This window comes from Typopeltis vanoorti, chromosome 13 (assembly GCF_054136105.1).
Source record: "Typopeltis vanoorti isolate ZY-2024b chromosome 13, IOZ_Tvanoo_1.0, whole genome shotgun sequence".
In the NCBI taxonomy this organism is placed as follows: Eukaryota; Metazoa; Arthropoda; class Arachnida; order Uropygi; family Thelyphonidae; genus Typopeltis; species Typopeltis vanoorti.
In genome coordinates this window covers 39,259,067-39,279,447 of record NC_143561.1, presented here as the reverse complement: position 1 = coordinate 39,279,447, position 20,381 = coordinate 39,259,067, and the positions used below count along the sequence as shown (strand labels likewise).

The 20,381-nt window shown below is 35.5% G+C and overlaps 1 protein-coding gene and 1 long non-coding RNA gene across 10 annotated transcripts in view; one reads left to right on the top strand and one right to left on the bottom strand.

Annotated features, from left to right (window-relative positions):
• The window catches only part of f (espin protein forked), a 192,310-nt gene extending 191,250 nt beyond the window's left edge, over positions 1-1,060 (top strand). For all 9 annotated transcript variants that reach the window (XM_090403062.1, XM_090403063.1, XM_090403058.1 and 6 more), the window contains one exon: positions 301-1,060. In XM_090403062.1, the coding sequence (XP_090259188.1) occupies positions 301-502 (202 nt within the window). In that variant the 3' untranslated portion in view covers positions 503-1,060. The remainder of the gene's footprint in view (positions 1-300) is intronic.
• The window catches only part of LOC150100067 (uncharacterized), a 268,090-nt gene that overhangs the window by 206,907 nt on the left and 40,802 nt on the right, over positions 1-20,381 (bottom strand). The window lies entirely within an intron of this gene.

Sequence of the window (20,381 nt, the reverse complement as noted above, 5' to 3'; positions counted from 1 at the left end):
AACTAAACTATGTTTAAGCAAGTTAGAAGTTCTCTTAATACGTTTGTGAACCTTTATGTAAAATGTGTTTCACTCTGATCATTATTTTTTTACTTGTTTTTTTTTCCATTATTATAAAGAAAACGAAAATTCGATTTTCCATTCTGGGAATTCGACATCATATTAACCTCTCACTGCAAGCGCATCGCAAATAGATTGTTACTGAAAAAAATATGACACATTGAATTGCCATGATTATTTATCATCAGCTCAATTTCTACTAACAATCTTTTTTTTTTCTCTTCTTTTTTTCTTTCGTAGTAACCTCAACGGCACGTCCCCGGCTGTGAAGCCAGCGCAGACTGTTGCCATAGTCAAGGAGCCACCTCCCAGCGAGCAACCGAAGAGCACCCAAGAAGAACCTCCAATGCGGAATGAGTCTCGTGAAAATGGTAATGATGAAGTTCGACAACCCAACCCGTGGTTTCAACAGTTGCGCAAGACGAACAGTGTTTACTGGTGACGCAGTGTTTTAACATAACCTCAAAACTTACGGACACTCAAGTGTCAGCCATACTTGTGAATAGACACTCCTAATAGTGCGTTCCCCCCCCCCCCCCTTGCATTGTACAGCACCACGACAGAGGGGTTTGTAGTGATTGGAGAAACATTACCTAAGAGTAAATCGGCACCACGGAATTCCCTACATTCCGTCCAGTAACTTGGTATGAAGACCAATGGATAAAAACTACCCGGTGTTTCTATCTACCATCCCTTTTGACTACTTGTATAGTATTTCCGCTACCACTGAGTTCTGTGCAACCATCCGTGGTCCAAAGCTAAGTCAGCTGTATATTTCTTGTGTGTGCTGTCCAGTAGTTAAACATTACTATACTGGTGCGAGGCTATTCTCATTGTTAATCTATACCTCATTGTTAACTTTTAACCTGTCCAGGACATGGGATCGATTCGGGTTTGATCCTAAAATTATGAACAAACCATTAATGGTATACTTTGCAATTTGTTAATTTCATTTTTGTATGGTGGTGGTGCTTAGCATCAATAAAGTTTCTGACATGTTCGTACGCTATTTATTTATGCAAATAATCATTTAATCTTGCAGTGATAAACCAAAGATACTCCTGAAATAAAACGTACTCACTAATGTTCGATATTATAAAAGAAATACGGAGGAAGACTCTAACAGATTGTGGCAGATCTGGATTCAGTTTTGAGAGGGAACATTGACTGGAAGAGAGGAACTAGTTTTTTATAATAGTTTCTTGTTCCCCACTGATATGACCTGATGTTCCCATGGCAGTAGTAATTCCCACGTTCAGTTGTGCAATGTCCAATTTACGCCACAAATTCTTTTCGCGTGTGATTAGTATTAATATAATTTACTTCAATACTTAATTTATTTAAATCTATATTAAAATAACTGAGGTTACAATATTTCTTTGCCCTTACTTTCCCTCAAAGACCGTTGATTTTCACTACTAGGAAAATTCTCACCATCAGACATTTTAGAACATGCGGTACACAACTCAAATAGACCTTAATTGTCATTGTGGTATGGCACACAACAACAACAGCAAAAAAGTACTGAACTTCGACACCCTCTTCAGTACACGCGCTGAGATGTCGTTTGACTGCATGCACATTAATAGAAGAGCACGTGTAGTCTACACCATTATATTTAGCTGTAGCAATGGTGTTGAAGTTGGAAGAAAAGACATTTATTGTTGAGCATTATTTTCGTTCATACGGAGTGGTAGAGCAAATGGTCCAAACCTACGACATGTTTGTGAGCAGTTTGTTCGTTTCCGTAAGCGTGCCCCAGGCAAGAGTGTCACAGTTGCCTCAATCGAGGTTCCGACGAACCGAGAGGGTTCTACCGCAATGCAAAAGGCATTCGGGGAAGATCGTGAGCTGTTAATACAAATGAGATCAATAAGGTGTGTGTGTGCCAGAGCATGTGTTAGTCTCCGAAACGCAGTAAACACCGAACAACGGTAAAACTTGGGATACCGAGGCGGTCACTACAGAGAATTCATGTGGGTAAGTGTTTAACAGCATCGGATTACGCACGATGGGAATACTTGGCATGCGTGCTGGTTCTTGGACAAAGAGCATTTCCATCTAAACGGTCATGTAAACAGACGAACCTACAGTTTAAAGGGAGATGGTAAATCTCTTTATGTTTTTATAGCCGGGTAAGAAACTCGGATCGAAATCCATAGTTTCATGCCGAAAAAACTATCGGCGAGCCCAAGTGTAAATGATCACTTGGGTAGTACAACACCAGGGCAACTCCAAGCAAAGGTGGAGCAAGCTCCGTCACTAACCTTAATATTGTCATAATGAGAAACACAGCTCAAGAGATGTGTATATATACTGTTTCTCATTATGAGAAGAGGTCACTACCCAGACCGGTTTCAACCTTTTTTGAGGTCTCATCAGTGAGTAGGCAGACCTGGAATATCAAGGTTTTAAGTGAACCGAACTTACATATACCTCTACTATACAATTGCTGAACTGGTGTACTCCTATATTGTTATTACTACGATAACGAGCCAAAAGGCTATTTTATCGGCGACATAAGTTAAGTTTAAAGGGAGATAGATGGTAAATCCCGTTTTATTTTATAGCCGGGTACGAAACTCGGATCGAAATCCATAGTTTCATGCCGAAAAAAACTATCGGCGACCCCAAGTGTAAGTGATCACTTGGCTATAAAATAAGACGAGATTTACCAACTCCCTTTAAACTTAACTTATGTCGCCGGTGAAATAGCCTTTTGGCTTATTATAGTAGACGAACCTACAGTTTTCTTGATTTATCAAGATCTGAATTTGTCCAAGAGAAACCTCTTCACGGCGAGGAGGTCACCGCGTGGTGTGCAGTTTTCGGCCATGGCATAATGGGTCCTACTTGACTGAAGAGGGTGGTGTAACCGTGACCTTGAATAGCGAACGCTACATCGTGCAAAAATAATTCCATTTCTTGCACAGGTATTCCTCAACAGGACGGAACAACCAGTTACACATCAGGTGGGTCTAGAGCCTATTTATCGGAACACTTACCCGGGAGGCTCATTTCGAGGGTCACAGAATTTCCGTACCCTTGAAGTTCTCTTGATCTCGTTTCACTTGATGCCTTCATTTGGAGAATGTTGAAGGAATGCGTATTCCACCATGGCCCGTCTTCAAACCTTGATGAACTAAATGATAAAATTACACGATATGTCCAGCAAATGTCCCGACCCTTGTTCTCCAAGATGACAGAAAACCTTCCCATGCGCTACGAAACTTACGTTGAAAGACATGGTGTCCATTGACGACTTAATCTACCGTCGTCAATGCTTTATTCCAGGGGTTGGCAACCTTTCAGACTCGAGAGCTACATTCAAATTTTAGTTTTAATAATCGGGCCGCAAGAGTTTAATTAAGAGAACATAGTGAGTGAAAAAAAATACTCCTTTTATCAATTTTTAATATATCAATCTTAAATAAAATACAGAAATATTTGAAGTAAGAGATATGAAACAAGTATGAAAATGAAACTCTTTGAAAACTTATTATCACGTAAAAACAAAGTAATATAGTTTATGCATCACAATATGTGTATCTCCCTGCTTAATGTGCCTTTTGTGGTTGTTTTCCCTTAGCAAATTCGAATCGAAGCATCAAATGTTCATCAGTCAGTCGAGAAGAAAACTTTTTCTAAAACTCATGGTAGAAAATGCTTGTTCGCAAATGTGAATGCTTCCAAATGCGACCATCATCATCTTTGCGAAACTGATTAATCCTTCAATTTTTTTTTGCTAAGTATCGATAAAGTTTTTCAACATTTTCTAACGAAAATGCGTTCTTCAATGTTTCATTCTGTTCCAAAACTTCCATCTGTAGTTGGTTTGGTACGTCATCAATGTCGACATTAAAAGGGTTCAAAAAGAATCGCATTTCGATGCTATTTTTATGAAAATCCACAAATCTTGTTGAAAATTCCGTTTGTAAATCTTCAATAATACCAACACAAGTTTCCTTTTGTGTTTGCCATCCAATTGTAGATGCAGATTTGCAACACATATAATGATGTAGATTTTCTTCCATCATATGTTTCTTCAACAGACATAATTTGCCCTTCAAAAGCTTTTATGTCAGAAAACAGTTCCATTAATAATTTACCTTGGCCCTACAGGTTCACATTAAATTCGTTAAGGTACGTTGTAATATCTACCGTAAATGCAAGCGACATAATCCATTTTTTATTCGATAGTTGTGAGCAGTATTTTCATGTTCCCTCATGAAAATATCTATTTCTTCATGTAAATTAAAAATTGATTTTAGCACAGCACCTCTACTTAACCATCTAACAGCTGACTAGTATTGTAGATAATGTCCTACACTCCGATTCTATTTCTATTAAGAATTCTTGAAATTGGCGGCGTTTCAGACCGTTGCGTCGGATGTAATTTACAGTTGTATCACGATGTCCATAACGTCTTTCATTGATAGAAATAGAACACCCCCATTTTCAATAAAGAAGTACTTGCTGATCCATTCATCATTAAACCTTCTTCCTTCATCTGCAATTTTACATTTTCTTGATCCCATTTTTCGAAATTATTTTTAACAAATATATATCCTCTGAAAATAATAGTTGATGTTATTGAATTATGTTAAAAGATGGACCAGGAACGCGACTGCAAAAGTGCGCCAAAATCTCCGTTGTCGTCGGATGAAGTCGCTTTTGTTATCCCCACTCGTGATGACTCACACAGTTAACTCGCGCCAAGTTGCATGGCAATATCACATTATAAAATTTCATATTATAAAATGCATTATTTAAACAATTCAACATACGGGTCACATGCCATGTAAGTATAGTCAACCTATTATGGGCAGCCAAAAATGCACGTTTGGGCCACATGCGGGTTGCCGACCCCTGCTTTATTCGATCAAGAGTCCACCGATAGTTGTGGATGTACATATCATCGTGTGTAAATATATATATTTTTGTTAGTAAACCCGTTTACTCCATAACAACATATATATCGTCGTAGTTATTCAGTACTTTTTGCACCATACTATATAAACAATGCATTTGAGCTGTCAATAAGAATGTCCTATGAAGACAGGGGTCTGGAGAGATTTCTTACACAGAAGAATTTATCCTCAGGCGCTATTTTCATCTCGATGGATTCTGCAAAATTTTACACATAGATTCTTTAAAATAAAAATAATTCTAAAGTTCAAATTAGACAATTTTCTGACATATCACGTAATTTATATTAAATGTTTCGATGAGTCCTATTACTGCTGTGCCTGTACTTCTCTGCTGCCATTTGGCAAATTATGAGGAACCCGTACTAAACATTTATCAAAAGGGGGAAAGTTTTAGTGTCCTTAACTCCAAAATAAACACAATGTGCAGTTTATTACATCCGGTGTACACGAGAGCGGATCAGTTTGCGAGATGCTAGCTTGAATGATTTGCGTACCGAACAGCTGTACATCATTGGTTAGAATCTTAATGATGCCTTCTTGCAAATATATTTTAATCCCACATCTAATAACTTAACTCATATTGAAGAAGCCTTTAAAACAATCCTGCTTAATTTGTAAATGAAACCTTACCACTGTATTTTTGAATATATTTCCTATTATTTAGCCTCGATGTAATTAACTTGGCAATTCGTCTTGCTAGGGACGTAAGAGGATTAAACTTAATGACATCATATTAAGTTACTACAATTAAGACCTGCGTTTTGTCGTTTTAGTTATTCGAATTTAAATTTTAAAAAAATTAAAAGTTTCATCTTGGTAATTAATTTAGAATGGCCCTTCTAGTTCGTGTTCTTTAAGTAGCACAATACAATATCAAGGCAACATATGCCAAAGTTTAGAGGTGTAGGAATGTTTTGCCTTTGGATAGCTGCCAAGGACGCCAATTAAAACATATTTTACCAATTATGAAAAATCGCTTAGCGACGGATTTTCCAAGGAGGCTAAAAGCTCAACTACGTTGCTACCAAAGTTCATGCATACTCTACAGAGATCATGCCACATCTTCCAGAAACAGTGTACGCTTGAGTTTGGTTGCTCAGTGAGAACAGATGTTTTTTATTATTCAACAGGGTATTTATTTATATATATATTATTCATTCAAGGCTAGTGTATTAGTCTATAACCTGTGAATTTATAGTTTATCGTCATCTCCAACAGAATCGAGAAAAATGCAAACTACATCGATCGCTATTTATGCTTATTTTTTAGTCAGTCAGTGGCCAAACAAATGGCTCGTAATACGGTATTTAGCAGTTAATTATATTTCGCAAAATGGATTTTTTTTTTAATTATTGCTACACCTCTTCCTACCTAGGAAGAGATATAAAATCAGTCGAAGCATACTCATACATTAAACCTATTTAACTTAAAGCTGTATTGCTATATAAGGCAGCAGGTATTAACCCAGTAGGATATCAGTCCTACAGGATGCCAAGTCAAACTAGTCACTTCTGGGGAAGACAACAGCATACACGCAAAGCATCAAACAGTAGCAATCAAGTGTGTTAAGTCTACATTAAAAAATTCGTAAAGAGCAACGCAATCGGTCAGCGATATATTTGTGAATTTCGCCCACGAAAAGTTGTTAGCCTACAATACATTAGAAAATATGTAGCCTACGACGATATTAATACTAAAATCGAATGAAGGATGACAACAGATGTATGGGATCCCCATGAATCGTCTTAACTTTAGTGACAGAGGTATAATGACCCGAGTTTCTTAGTGGTAAGGATGCGAGCTGTTTATCGTATGCCTGGAAGGATGAACGCCAATAGGCATACAACAGCTTAAATAATAGAAATATTTCTTATATATTTGGAAATTTTATGAAAAAAATTTCCTTAAACGGTGAACTGCCATAATACACCTGTGACATGGTTTGAGAAAAATGAGGACAATCATGACTGGTCTGAGCAAAATCTCAACGTAACTGTGAACTTTTCGGAACGAACTATACGTAATTCAGACCACTGCATCCGACAATGATACAAAGATTTGTGGTGAAGGAAGAATGATCTAAAAGACTTGATTTTATCACAACTAAAGGAAAGTTTGCCTAGTGGGATGAAATATAATGCGATCCCAGTGCTTATTTCAGCATAGTATGTGGTAATACTATAAATTAAAAGTGAATATAATTATGAGGTGCGCAGTGATAATGTTTTCTTTGAATTTTTTGAACTCAATCGCTAGTTTTACATTTTTTATTAGTCTGCATTTATTCCACATGTAAATATAAGTATGAAATGCAAAATAGCTTTTTGCTATAGACCGATACTGTTTATAAAAATACCCAGTTTCATTAACAGCGAAGGCTTTTGACAACACCAGTGGCCCATAGGTAGCAATAATTTACAAAAAACCCTTCCCACGATTTCGAAACATCTTTCAAAGAGCTTGTCCAACTTTTAATTACGTGTTTGGTCTTCGTACAAATCCGCAATAAAATTCATGCATTCGAATGTTTGTCGCTAACATTGTATTTCATTCTTCACATTTTCCTAAAAAAAAACACAGATCGTTTGTGATTATTCAAAAAAAATTTTTTTAATATAAAGATGTCTTAAACTTGGCACATTTTTCGTGATGATATATACTTATCATTTCAATAAAGTATTGAAAAAATATTCATTCATTAAAAATAATGATTGTTTTCGTTCTCCAACTGATTTGCCTGTAGGAAGGATGAAGAATAGTTTGGGAAGAGTCAACTGATCAGCTGAAATCAGCTAACTTCGCCTTTAAAAAGCCCCTATAAAGATTCCTCGTGTTCATGGCGTAATGTCTTTTACTTGTGCTACTACGATAATGTTGCACCTTTTAGGTTCGACCTATTCCCCCCCCCCCACACTGTTAAAAACCTGAATTTTTTTAAACCTACAGTTAAAAATAAAGGTTTGAACCCCTTGTGTTACGATACCAGTATTATAATTCCTGTTTGCCATTAACAGAACTTGAGCCACTGCTTATTAGATTGATCGTGCTGTCAAAAGTGAACGTGAGCTGATCCTGTTGCATTATATTTGAAACAACTCTTGAAGCTTTTTACTTTTTTTACGGTATACCTGCTAAGCTTTGATTCACGGATATGTTTTGGATGATGTGTGAAGATGTGTTTTCTTTTTTGTTTTTATATCTTTGAGTTTGATTCAGATCTTCAGGGTCAGGGTCATGCTGCATTTCATCGAAATTTATAATTTCGTGATGGGTATTTCATTCCTAATTGTCATCTGCAAATAGGAAGTGCACTTTACGCTCACATCATTCAAATACATCGACTGGAACCAGTTTTTTTTTTTCTATTTTTCCTTTAAAGTTAAAACTAAGAAAATTTACTGCGACTTCACATCCAGTGCTTTTAAGTTCGAAACAAGTGTACTGTAGCAATTATAGACATCAGACTGTAGATTTCGAAACTTCTAAAAGACTGCATTCAAAACCTTCTATCCTCGTCCGAACTCGGTTTAACCTTGAACTCTATTCGACACCAAACTAATCTGAATGTGTCAAATCATGTTTTAACTATAACTATCACTATCCATAACCATAAGATCAACTTCTCGATTTCAGCCACTCGTTGGTATTATAAATAATTACAACCGCAAAAAGGAATCACGTGATTTTCAAAATGTTGTAACGACTAAAATGACGTTATTTAGTTGAATAATATAGAATAATAAAAATAAAAAAATAATCAAAGGTGATGAAGACTCCATGGATGACTGGAGTGTGTCCGGGGGGGGGGGGAATCACGCTAGATTAGTCTTCCTACATTTCCTGGAGTAAGAAAACGAACTAGCTATTTGCCATGCTGACAAGAGACAACCGGACTACTAGAATATCCCACTTATGCCCAAATTTCCGCGTTCATGTGGGTACGTGCAGTCATCTATTTGCGTTCAGGAGGGCGTGAAATACAAACAGGAACTGAGCTACTTCACGATCCTAAGTTGTAATAAAGACTACTTGTGTACAAAATAATAGGATTCACACATGTAACATGAGAAGTTCAATGTCAAAGTTAAAAAAAAAAAGAAAAAAAAAGTTCGTTTTAGGATTTTTCGGCAATGAGTCATATTAAAGTATGTTAGATCACTTACCGCTTTCAAGTTAACAGGAAAGCAACTGCTTTACAATTACATATGCATCAGTATTATGTAAATTTGATATCTTTAATTAGAATATTGATTCTTTATAAGATGAAATAATGACAAACGTATATGAAATGTAATGGAGTTTAAGTTGACTCGTTGAGAGTTTGAGTCTTCTGAACAGTTTTCAGAATGTTCTCGAAATGCTTGCATTTACCATGTTAAGACCGATCCTCCTTTTCATCACATAAATAGCTAGAATACAAATAATACGTTGGTCTCGTTGCCATAGTTGCTTCGGCTGTAATTGAAACATCTCTCCACCTTCCTTTTATCGATTAAATGTTTGGAGGGGGAAGGGTATGGTAGTTGTAATTACCATATCATTGGCCGTCTATTGTGTGTGTGTGTGTGTGTATATACAGGGTGTTCGGGATAAATTTGACATATTTATAATTAATTATATTTTTCCGTAAGTTACATGTATTAACACACACTTCTCTTCATTTAAAAGTTTGGACCCTTCTTCATTCATATACAAGATGTCAGAAAGGATGGATAGCTGGAACCCACCTGAATCATGGAAGAGAATAACTTGTATCATGATGATTCGTGCCCGCCATCAAAATAAGGATATTACGACTGCTGCCCAATGCTCCCTGAATACAGTAAAAACAATCAGGCATGAACTAGAGACTTGCAATGGTGACTACGAGGATGTAGCAAGAAGAAAGATCCCTAGCAGACGATCTGATTGCGTTCGTACAGCAGAATTCCTCGCAAATCTGCAGGAACAGGTGTTGAAGAACCCTGGCATTGGAATTCGGGCTTTGTTCGTGGAGTTGCTAACTGTAGTCAAGCCCTGGATAACAAGGGTAGCCAATGGTAGGCCGTATGTATGGCAGCAGGATTCGGCCCCTTGCCACACCTCTGGGAAAAGTCAAAAATGGTTGTCTGAAAATTTCTACGACTTCACCAGTCCAAATGTTTGGCCTCCAAACTCCCCAGACCTTAACCCCATGGATTATTTTGTATGGGGCGCAGTTGAAAAAGACACCAATCGCACTTCCAGTAATACAAAAGCCCAGTTAATGGATAAAATTAAAACAGTTTTTGCGGCCCTTCCCAGGGAGACTGTAGCATCAGCTTGTTCGAGGTTCCAAAGCAGAATTGAAGCTGTGATCGATGCTAATGGTGGTTATTTTGAGTAAATCTTGTTGATAGTATTGTAATTAACTCTGCCTGTAATGTTTTTTTGTCAATTCATTAAATTTAATAGATACAAAGAAGATTTTCTTTTTCCTTACGAAACTGTCAAATTTATCCCGAACACCCTGTATATATATATATATCCGGTAACTTGGGTTTTTCATTCCTCAAAACAGGCAAACCGGCCCCGTGAACACGCGCATCTACAGACATAGGACACACCGGGAGGCATAGGACCAACCGCCTTATCCTCGAGATGGCCGCGGTTGTGAAGTTCACAGCTAAAGAACCTCAATGGCTCGTGAAAGCTTAAGAAAGACAAACTAAACAGAAGCGGAAACCACCCCGTCCAGGACTCTGCGAAACGCAGTGGTTGAAAACCGCTGCACGTATTATCGTCTTTCAAAACTATTTCGACAATAGTCACATGCATGATCTACAACGATAATCAATAAAAAAATATGGTTTATAAATCGCCAGCAAGAGGGAATACTGCAATATCAAGTCAGTTACTGCTTACACTGAGGACCAGGAATTGGCTGGAAGGTTAGTTACAGTTTACTTCCATACGGAACTTTGAACTTTCGCAAGACATTTCGGTCCTCAATAAGCGGCTATTGATGATCTCACACTTTACAATAGCTCTCACTAATTAGCTGCTCGTGTATGTTGTATTTGTCCTTTATACTGTAATGGTGAGTGATCTAAAATAAATTTCCTCCTCCATCCCAAATTTTCTCTCTTCTAAGAGTTAACAGTCGTGATTCAGTCAGCTTATTAAAATGTTCAATCTGCACACATCCGATAATTCATTTTGTTAACGCATATAATTCTGTATTTCTTTACAACAGTAGCTATCAACCTTTACTCGTACATGGTAAAAAAGACAGAAATATAACACTTAGTGAAACGATCTATCCTTGTTTAATGGTAGTCATGACAATTAGATCTAGTGATCGCCCTCTATTGGACGAGACTATATACTGTAAACTTCTAGGAGCGACCGTGAGATTTTACCCTTCAGAATGCTAGACGAAGACGGTTGCATGCATATGGCCTCATTTGAAGTTCAGTTGAGGAAGCAGTCGAAGGTGGTCTACTTGTAATTCACTTAATCGGAGATTTACAAAAAGGGCGGAGTCTGAATATTGGACGACACTGGAACAAATTCCGTACAATTAAGAGAATTATTACTCACAACGTTATCCTCGACTGTTGTAACCTTCTTCCGTGTGAGTTTTAATGATCCGGAAATGCATTAATCAACTCGGCATCTTTTTTTTTTTTTTGTATTTCATCAATGAGGAAAAACAAGAGTCGGGTCTTGAAGATGAAGCGTTAAGTTCAAATGTTCTGTACGTTAATATGGTCGACATCCTTAAATTATCCACAAAACTTCATTTAACAAGTGAGGCCAAGTAAAATTTTCATTCTGCGTCTTACCTACTTTCCATAAGAAAACTATCAGACCACCATGCGTACCGAATCCAGCCCCCTCCCCCCTTTTTTTTTTTCAGTTGTTGCCGTGATGACTGTAAATCAGCGGATCGATCTTCACAAACCTTTGTGAATACATTTCGCTATAAGAAGCGATCTGAAAGTGGAATTTCATTTCATAAATCTCAAAAAGTGATTAATCACGCAGCCGATCTTTTTTTAAGCACTACCTATTGATATAAGACATACACAGTATATTAATTAATTTAAAAAAAAAAAACAGACTACAGTTTACTTCCATACGGAACTTTGAACTTTCGCAAGACATTTCGGTCCTCAATAAGCGGCTATTGATGATCTCGCACTGGGCAATGAAAACTGCCTACAGGTTGACGAATGGAGACGCTTTCCATTAGGACAACCAGACTAGCAATTAGGTACACTTGTCTCAACAAAATGTGTAAGCAGTTATAGGATTGCTCACACATTTTGTTGAGAGAGGTTTACGGTTCAGTGGTGATAATTTACCAAAGAGAAAATGTTTTACGAATAAAGACCGTGTAGTAATAACAAGAAAATTTAAAGGTGTGTTTCATCAGTGTTTAATAAACATCAAAAATATATAGAAAGATAGTTATCTAAACACTTACAAGAAAAATAAATTCATACAAACAAATAAACGTAAAGTCGCGTAGCATGCATTGGAGGTCTGCAGTTGACAGAAGGTGATTTGCTAGCTAAGCTGAAGTCTATGATGTTAAAAGATTTAATAAGCGATTTTCGTATGTCACGTAATATTAGTCCTTGGTTTTTATTCAGTGATGCAAGTGAATGGATAACCGTAATCGATTTCTTCATAAGTCTGGAATAAAAAGTTGTTTTTTACATAAGGCATGGTTGAACCGTTCCAGTCAACTGCGTGGTTGGCCAGACCAGATCTTTTGTGGTTAACGTTTGCAACATGTTCGTTTTTTCTCGCCTCAAATCCACGGCTTGTATCACCTATGTAGGCATGGAATTCTATATACCCCTGGGTGTTTGTAGAAGGTCACCCTTCTACAAATCTTTCGGAAAACTTAGGAGCTGCGAACAGTTTGAATTGGTTTAAAAGCCACTCTGATGTTATTTTAATCGGTGGAATCCTAATACGGAATGAGAACAAATAATGAACCTTGAACAACTAATTAATGATGAAGATGTAAGATATTTAAAGTCACAAAGAATAGCGTGGTTGTGGCATACAGAAAGAATGGGAAAAGATACGGGAATTAAAAAAAAAAAAATATTCGAATGGAAACCATTAGGACAAAGGAAGAAAGGAAGACCAAGAAAAAGATAGATTGATGATGTACAAAAAGATCTTACAACTCTAAAAGATAAGTGGAGAATTGCAGAGAAAAGAAATGAATGGCTAAAAATTGTTTTCAGCTAAAACTCATAAAGAGTTGTAAAGCTAGAAGAAGAAGATTGCTAATATATGGAAGCCACCAGTTCTTTGTAGGTGCGAGAAATTAATAGATGTAATTTTCAAATTTTAACAACTAATTAAATTTCCTTGGCATCATTTATCCTCACCATTTACATTGAGGCCACCGTCCACGTATAGATGGTTCATAAAACTTTTTTTCATTGTTATCTTTGATACTCGCTCCCATACTTTGGGAGGTATAGTCGTTAGTGCTATTCTCTCTCTCACACACACAGGAATGTAGTTTAGCACTAAGGTTATAAGCCACGAACTTGAGGAGACCAGAAAGGTGATCAAATTTAGACATGAAAAGCGCAGTTGTTTTATTCGCTCGATCATTTATAGACTTGTTTTTTAAGCAATCCTTCCGCGGTAGTGATGATTTACACCCAAATATATTGGTAGTAAAGTGAAGAGCATCCCGAGTAGTGATGCCACACAGACTAAATACATTGTGAAGTGTTGTAATACGCACGTGCTGGGAATTTTGGGACTGTTTAAAAAATAAGTGTTTAACGTCTGCATTCCTTAGTAGGATGAAGGAGGAACACAAGGCTAAAATTAGCATCATCGAGAGCTAACACGTGACACTCTCTAAACCAAATGCGCTTCTCCTTTCGGTTTGCTATTTATACCCATTCCAAGGGAAGAGATTTCGAGAAGGAACACTGCCTGAAGTACAGTGCTGTCATCTCCACCTGCTGGTGTGCAGTAAATATTCAGTGTTTGACGATACACAGGCGGAGAAAATCCTAAATTAGCGGAGCGTCACTATAGTTGTACCAGAAGTGTGGAAAACCTGCCTTAACAACATCGAATCCTCCATCGTAATGAAAAATGGGGTCCGTGGCAGAGGTCATTCTATTTGTGAAGGCCGGAGCCGATGGCAAGAGGTACGGAGCATGCCCTTTTTGTCAACGCATTTTCATGATACTGATGGCGAAGGCCAGGGAACACAGACTCCATTTTAAAGTGGCTACAGTAAATCTGGCTAAACCGCCGGACGAATTTAAACGGCTCTCTCTACGCCGCGTACCAGCTATTAGTCACGATGATACGGCCATTGACGATGTCGACGACATCGTGCAGTACCTAGACGAAACATTCCCCACCGACAGCTTAGCGTATGAAAACACCGATGCTGAAAGGGCATGTAAGGATGTGTTCCAGAAGTTTTGTTTCTTCGTGAAAGAAGTGTCCAAAGATAGCAATCAATTATTAGCCGAATTGAATCGTCTCAACGACTACTTGCTAACCACTCGCGTACGTTTCCTATGTGCAGACCGTATGACCCACCTAGACTTCGAGGTGCTTCCTAAACTTCATCACATTCGCTTGGCGTCCAAGTATCTTAAGGGATTCAACATCCCCGTGCACGTTACGGCTTTTTGGACTTATCTTCGAAATGCGTACAGTCAGGAGATCTTCGTGAAAACGTGCCCGTCCGACCAGGAAGTAGTTCTTCACTGGGCAGAGAAACCGGAAACCCCTAATTTGACAATGGAGCAGCACTCTCGATTAGCGAAGGACACACAAACATTCTCCCTCAGTGTACCATAGAATGACGTAAGTTCAAACTGTAAAAAACTACTCCATCTTCTTAATGTCTTTAAATAGAAATATAAATTCTGTCTAGCAGAATCCCAATGCCTGTACTAAATATCATTTACATTTTGACATAATTGTTCAATTAAACGAACTCCAAATTTCTTCCGCTATATATGCACTTTGAATCTCTATGACAAGGGTCATCACAGAAAAAAAAAATAAATAATAATAAATAAAATAAAAGTAATTCGTTCCAGTCCGAAACTTTAGTAGCAGAAAATTTATAAAATACCAAAGCAGTAATTTAGTAATGTATCGGAAAATATGCTTACTTTCCTTTTAAATATCACTGAATTAATTACTAATATTTATAATTATGAGCATATGTGATCAGCTTTTTAAATGAAGTAAAATAAGAGAATTTACGAAATGTAAAACTAAAAGCATTAAATTATTTATAAATTATAGAGTTAGATTCAAATCACAACCAATCCGTGAAAAATCGGATTGCTTGTGAAATAATTAAAAAAATTCTAATTAAAAAAAAAAACAGAATGGATTTGAGCAATTATATTTAAAAAGAACTCGATTTGAGAAATTTTAATTTAAAAAAAAAAGGAATTAAAACGTAACTAAAATTTCTGAAATCGATTCTTTTTAATTAAAATTAAAAGAGGAAATTAAAAATGAGCGGACTTAAAAAAATTTCTTTAAAAGAATATCATATTCCAAAAATAAAAAAATTCAATGACTTGGAAATTTAAATGAAAAGCGTTTACGAATAAATTAATATGAAAATGGCGCCCATCAAAAATTATAAAGGCACTAAACAAAAAACAGATTTTAATTAAAACGCATCGAATTATTTTCTAGTAGAAAAAAAAAATGCGTTGTTCCTCTCTAAAACAGTCGAGGGCTGGATTTAAACCAACTATAGGTCCTGAATTATTACAATAAGATTTTAAAATTTATATCCCATTTAAAAGAAAACAGAAGAAATTTTAGTGCCTATGTAAATACAGCACTAGAAACAACCAGAATTGGAAAGTAATAATAATAATAATAATAATAATAATAATAATAATAATAATAATCAAATCTAAATATTGTAATAATACGGTTTAATAACATTTAAACCAAAGTTTAGCATAAAGCAACCACGATATACAGTGGAATGTAAGAAAAGCAAACATAATAAGAATATAATTAAGAAATAGTTACAACTTGTCAGTTTTATTCTTTTCTTTTTCTACTTATGTGGCTATCATTTTTTTTTCATTTTCATATAATGATAAGATAACTCAATGAAAAGTAGGCCAAATTTAGAGAAAGTACAATAGCCTTTACTAGTGACATATATAATGAAGTATTATATCACCTTCAACAAGTCAACTTCTGCTTTAACAGTACAAAGCCATCCACATAACACGCACTGAAAGACATGAACATCATGCAAACGTGAGTGATTAGGTCTACAAAAGAAGACTTCCTGAAAAACAAGCCCAAATTTTGCTAACGAACTGTGCGTGTCTCCTAATCAGAACACGGGAGTATCTTTCCACATCGGTCCCCTCATAATCCGCATTTTATAGCATTTTGGATAGCATAAATCAGCATTAAACTTGTCCCAAGTCGCTCTAATTAGCAGAATATAACTTTCCCAAAATCACGACCTGCATCGAAATATCAAAAATTATCGCAGTCGCCATGTTCAACACACAGCAACCGAACATGAAAATATCTCAATTTTCGATTATTTTATGACCGTTGCTAAGTGACGCTGTTAAAAATATTGCAATACATTCATAAATAATACGCATCTATGCAACGAGTTGTACTAATTTTAAATAAACCATTGCAAGTTATTTCATCATGATAACAACAAAAGCCGTTTTTTGACCTCTTTGTCATTAGTTATTTTCCTACTAAGTATGTAATTAAAACCTACTTCGTCACGGTATGGCCAACGCCCGTTAAAGATCTTCAGATAAGAAGATTGTTCGAGCAGACGATAGCTTTCATCGACTTCTTCATAACTATAGGTTTCGTGCGCCATCTATGAGTAGCTGATGATATCATCATATTTAATTTATTGTAAATAAAAATGTAATAAATAATTAAAATAAAAATGCATTTATTATAATAAAGAAGTGCATGTATAGTTATAAAATTAATAACTCTCTTTAGCCAAATAATAGTGAAATAACTTTTGCTTTTATGTAATCATGTAAATTTATTTGGGCTACTTAATAAATAACATTAATAAATAATGTGCTTAATGTGGCAGACGACTTGAAGTTCAGGGAATATAAAAAGAAAATATTGATAAAACACTTGATTTTGTGCCGCAAGCTGACTTATGGCTGGATTCCTTGTTGTTTAAGCTTATAGCCAGAACTAAAGCAGTACAAACTTAGCTCTTCTTTATTTTACAGTTCTCGGTGGTAAATTTTAGAATGTCTGAGTAGGATAAACGTGGCTAGGGCAGCTTAGCGAAGCGCCTGTCGAACTAATTGCCTTTCCTGACCCGAAGGGAAGTTTACAGTAATAAACAACTGTGCGCGTTTCACCAGTTTACACTTAGTATTAAGGGAGGAAAAATTTTATATTTTCAAGGATTTATTTTTAGAGGAAAAAATGTAGCGTACAAACAAACAACCAAGGTTCTGTATTATTTAAACAGAACTTCCTGTGAATCCCAGAACTGTCTCTTGATCAATACATTTCATTTTCTTGATCATGAAACAAGTTTAAAAATGACAAAGTCGTAATATAATATAGTTAATTTCTCGTACTTGATTTTTATACCCACAATAAAGTCGAGGTTATTAAAGACAACACCCAAACTTATTTATCGGCTCTGTCTTTAATAATTGTTCCATTTTAAAATAAAGAATTCATTTTTTTAAAAAATAAAGTACTGTCATTGGGTGAAGCACAGTAATCTATATTAATGTTGTTCAACTGGTATTTTCGCTTGTTTAGCCTGCAGCCAGCGATAACTTGACGTATAATGGAAATTAAGTTAGCATTATTATTTCTAGTTAATATATTTTTGATATTCGATGTAATTTGTCTTTAATAACAAAACAATTCCCGTTAGCAAACAATAGCGATTCAGAAATCGAAATAATTACCATTCAAGGTAACATTCAGCTGAGGCGTGTTAGAAATACGCTAATGATAACTGTTGGTGATATGTCCTAAAAAGTGATATGCTTATTGATAAGCATCAATACAACCATCAATATAATGCTTCAAAAGGTAAAAATCATTTTTTTTTAATTCACATATCTCTGCGCAATAGCACGTTTAGAAATAAATATTTTAAAAACTAAAGAATACGTGCTAGATTTAAAAAAAAAAAGTGTCACTAGTATCGAGCTGTTTAAGAGCTTTTCTGTATGTCGATGTAAAATATTTTAGTAAACCGTATTAAAAAAATTACAATATTTAGTTCTTTTTATATACTCTCCAATTACAGGAAAACCGTTAAGCAACTGCACAGTTCTACGGTGGTTTCGACAAGTGAACGTGATGTTAATAATATTGCTTCTCCTGCAAAATATAGTCATGTTTTTCTAACTTACACATATTTTAGTAACAAGTGTATGATTGTCATTAACTCTTGAGAAATCTCATAAAAGTTATTATTTCAGTCTTCCATGGAATCACAAGACTCATCGTGGAGGGTCCTATCCAAACTTTACAACTTCTGTTGTTTTTGTAGGGGCGATAACTTCCTAAGTGTATTAGTCGGCCATGATACTTACGAGATCTTACAAAAACAAAGGGGGGGGGGGCTACACAAATCTTTTAAGGACTTAAGAGACTTTATGAAAGGCTTGTTTCTGACTGGGAAGTAAATGGCTTATTCTATTTCTATTATTATGATCAAATCACACAAAATAAAATTCTAACAAACACTCTTGAAAAAACTAAATATTTTCTTGGGTCCACTCTTTGTATTCAACGACTACCATTTTCTTTATTAGCCGTTAAATACAAATGCTACCATTTTCTCTTGTAGTCGAATAGTTTTTAAGAAAAGATCGGTGGAACAAGCATATCATGAATACAGTAGTAAGGACTTCTCTCTTCGCTGAATTTGTAGCATAATGTCTGGAATTAAAATATCAATTTTCATTTATTTAAATTTTATTTCTTATTTTTATTTATTTATTTATTTCGATCTAACGGATTATCTTTCCAGTACACAAATCCTTAATCCCAGAGTTCATTGTAATATAATAAATTCGAGAATATTTTCTGTATAGTAATACATGAAGTTCAACTTTATTTATTTCATCATAGCTTCAGATAAAATAATATACTTAAATATTTATTTTATCGTTTACAGTATTTTATTACAACACCATATTCACTCCCCACTTTTTTCCTTTATGGGGAAAGATTTTGTTGCAAGTTACCTCGATCATTATCAAGAAGATAATATTTTATTTAATATTGATTCATAAATATGCATTTATTTATGATATTTAATCAGCATATGCATCGTTAATAAAGTATAAACAAATAAATGATTTTTATTCCTTAGGATTACCAAAAAGAAAAAAAAAAATTCCGCGAAACCATGATATCGACTAGGTTACTTCCTGTTGAAGGTCGCTTTTCTGCTGTTATTCATTTGGGAAAGATAAATACAACAAAAAATGTATCCACTTTACAGCAGACAGATATTTTTATCCTGTCACACATCAGGGATCTCGGAACTCCATTTTCTTCGTGTTTTTTATTATTATTTTTTATTTATTTATTTTTTTTTAGCATCGAGCATCAATACAACCGGATATCTTTTTCAAAACAGTCTCAATTATTTACTTTTTTTTTTTTGAGTCTCAAAATGTTCTTAAGGGAGAAAACCTGCTTAATATATATATAAGTAAGAAAGGCTTAGGTAATTATACCATAAACAACACCAAGAGAGAGGCAAATATACAGTATATTTATTACATTTGGTCTCTGCAATTTGTGTATTCTACAAATATTTCTATGGCAAATGCTCATCTGAAAATATCGTTAGCTCTAATATTATCTAATATCTGATGCGTTAAAGCATCAATAATTCCCCTACTTAGTATTAAGCCCATTGGAACATGCAGCTGCCACCCAACATTTTTTCACAGTGCATCTCGAAACCCATAGAACAAGTTTCTTTTCCTTCTCCTTCATCCTTGCCACTGCTGTACTGTGGAACAGTCTTCCTCCCCTGATGTATTTCCCAAGGAATACAATATCCAGGCTTTTAAATCAAATGTAAACAAGTGTATCCTTTCCCAACCCACTACCCATATATAGTACTAGCGTACTATCGGTTGATCAACCAACCTCTCGTGTTACAATTTACAATTTACAGTTACAATTTAAATCGTTGTTCCTTAATTACGTAGTTTAGTACTGTGTGCCTATCCCAATTATAATTGTGCTTGATGATACTGGTTTAGAAATATACTGCCGTTTATACGGTGAAGCATTATTATAAATTAAGACATTAAATATCGAAATCAGAGAGTAGGACAAAAATATTAGTAGAAGCAATATTTGTATTGATCA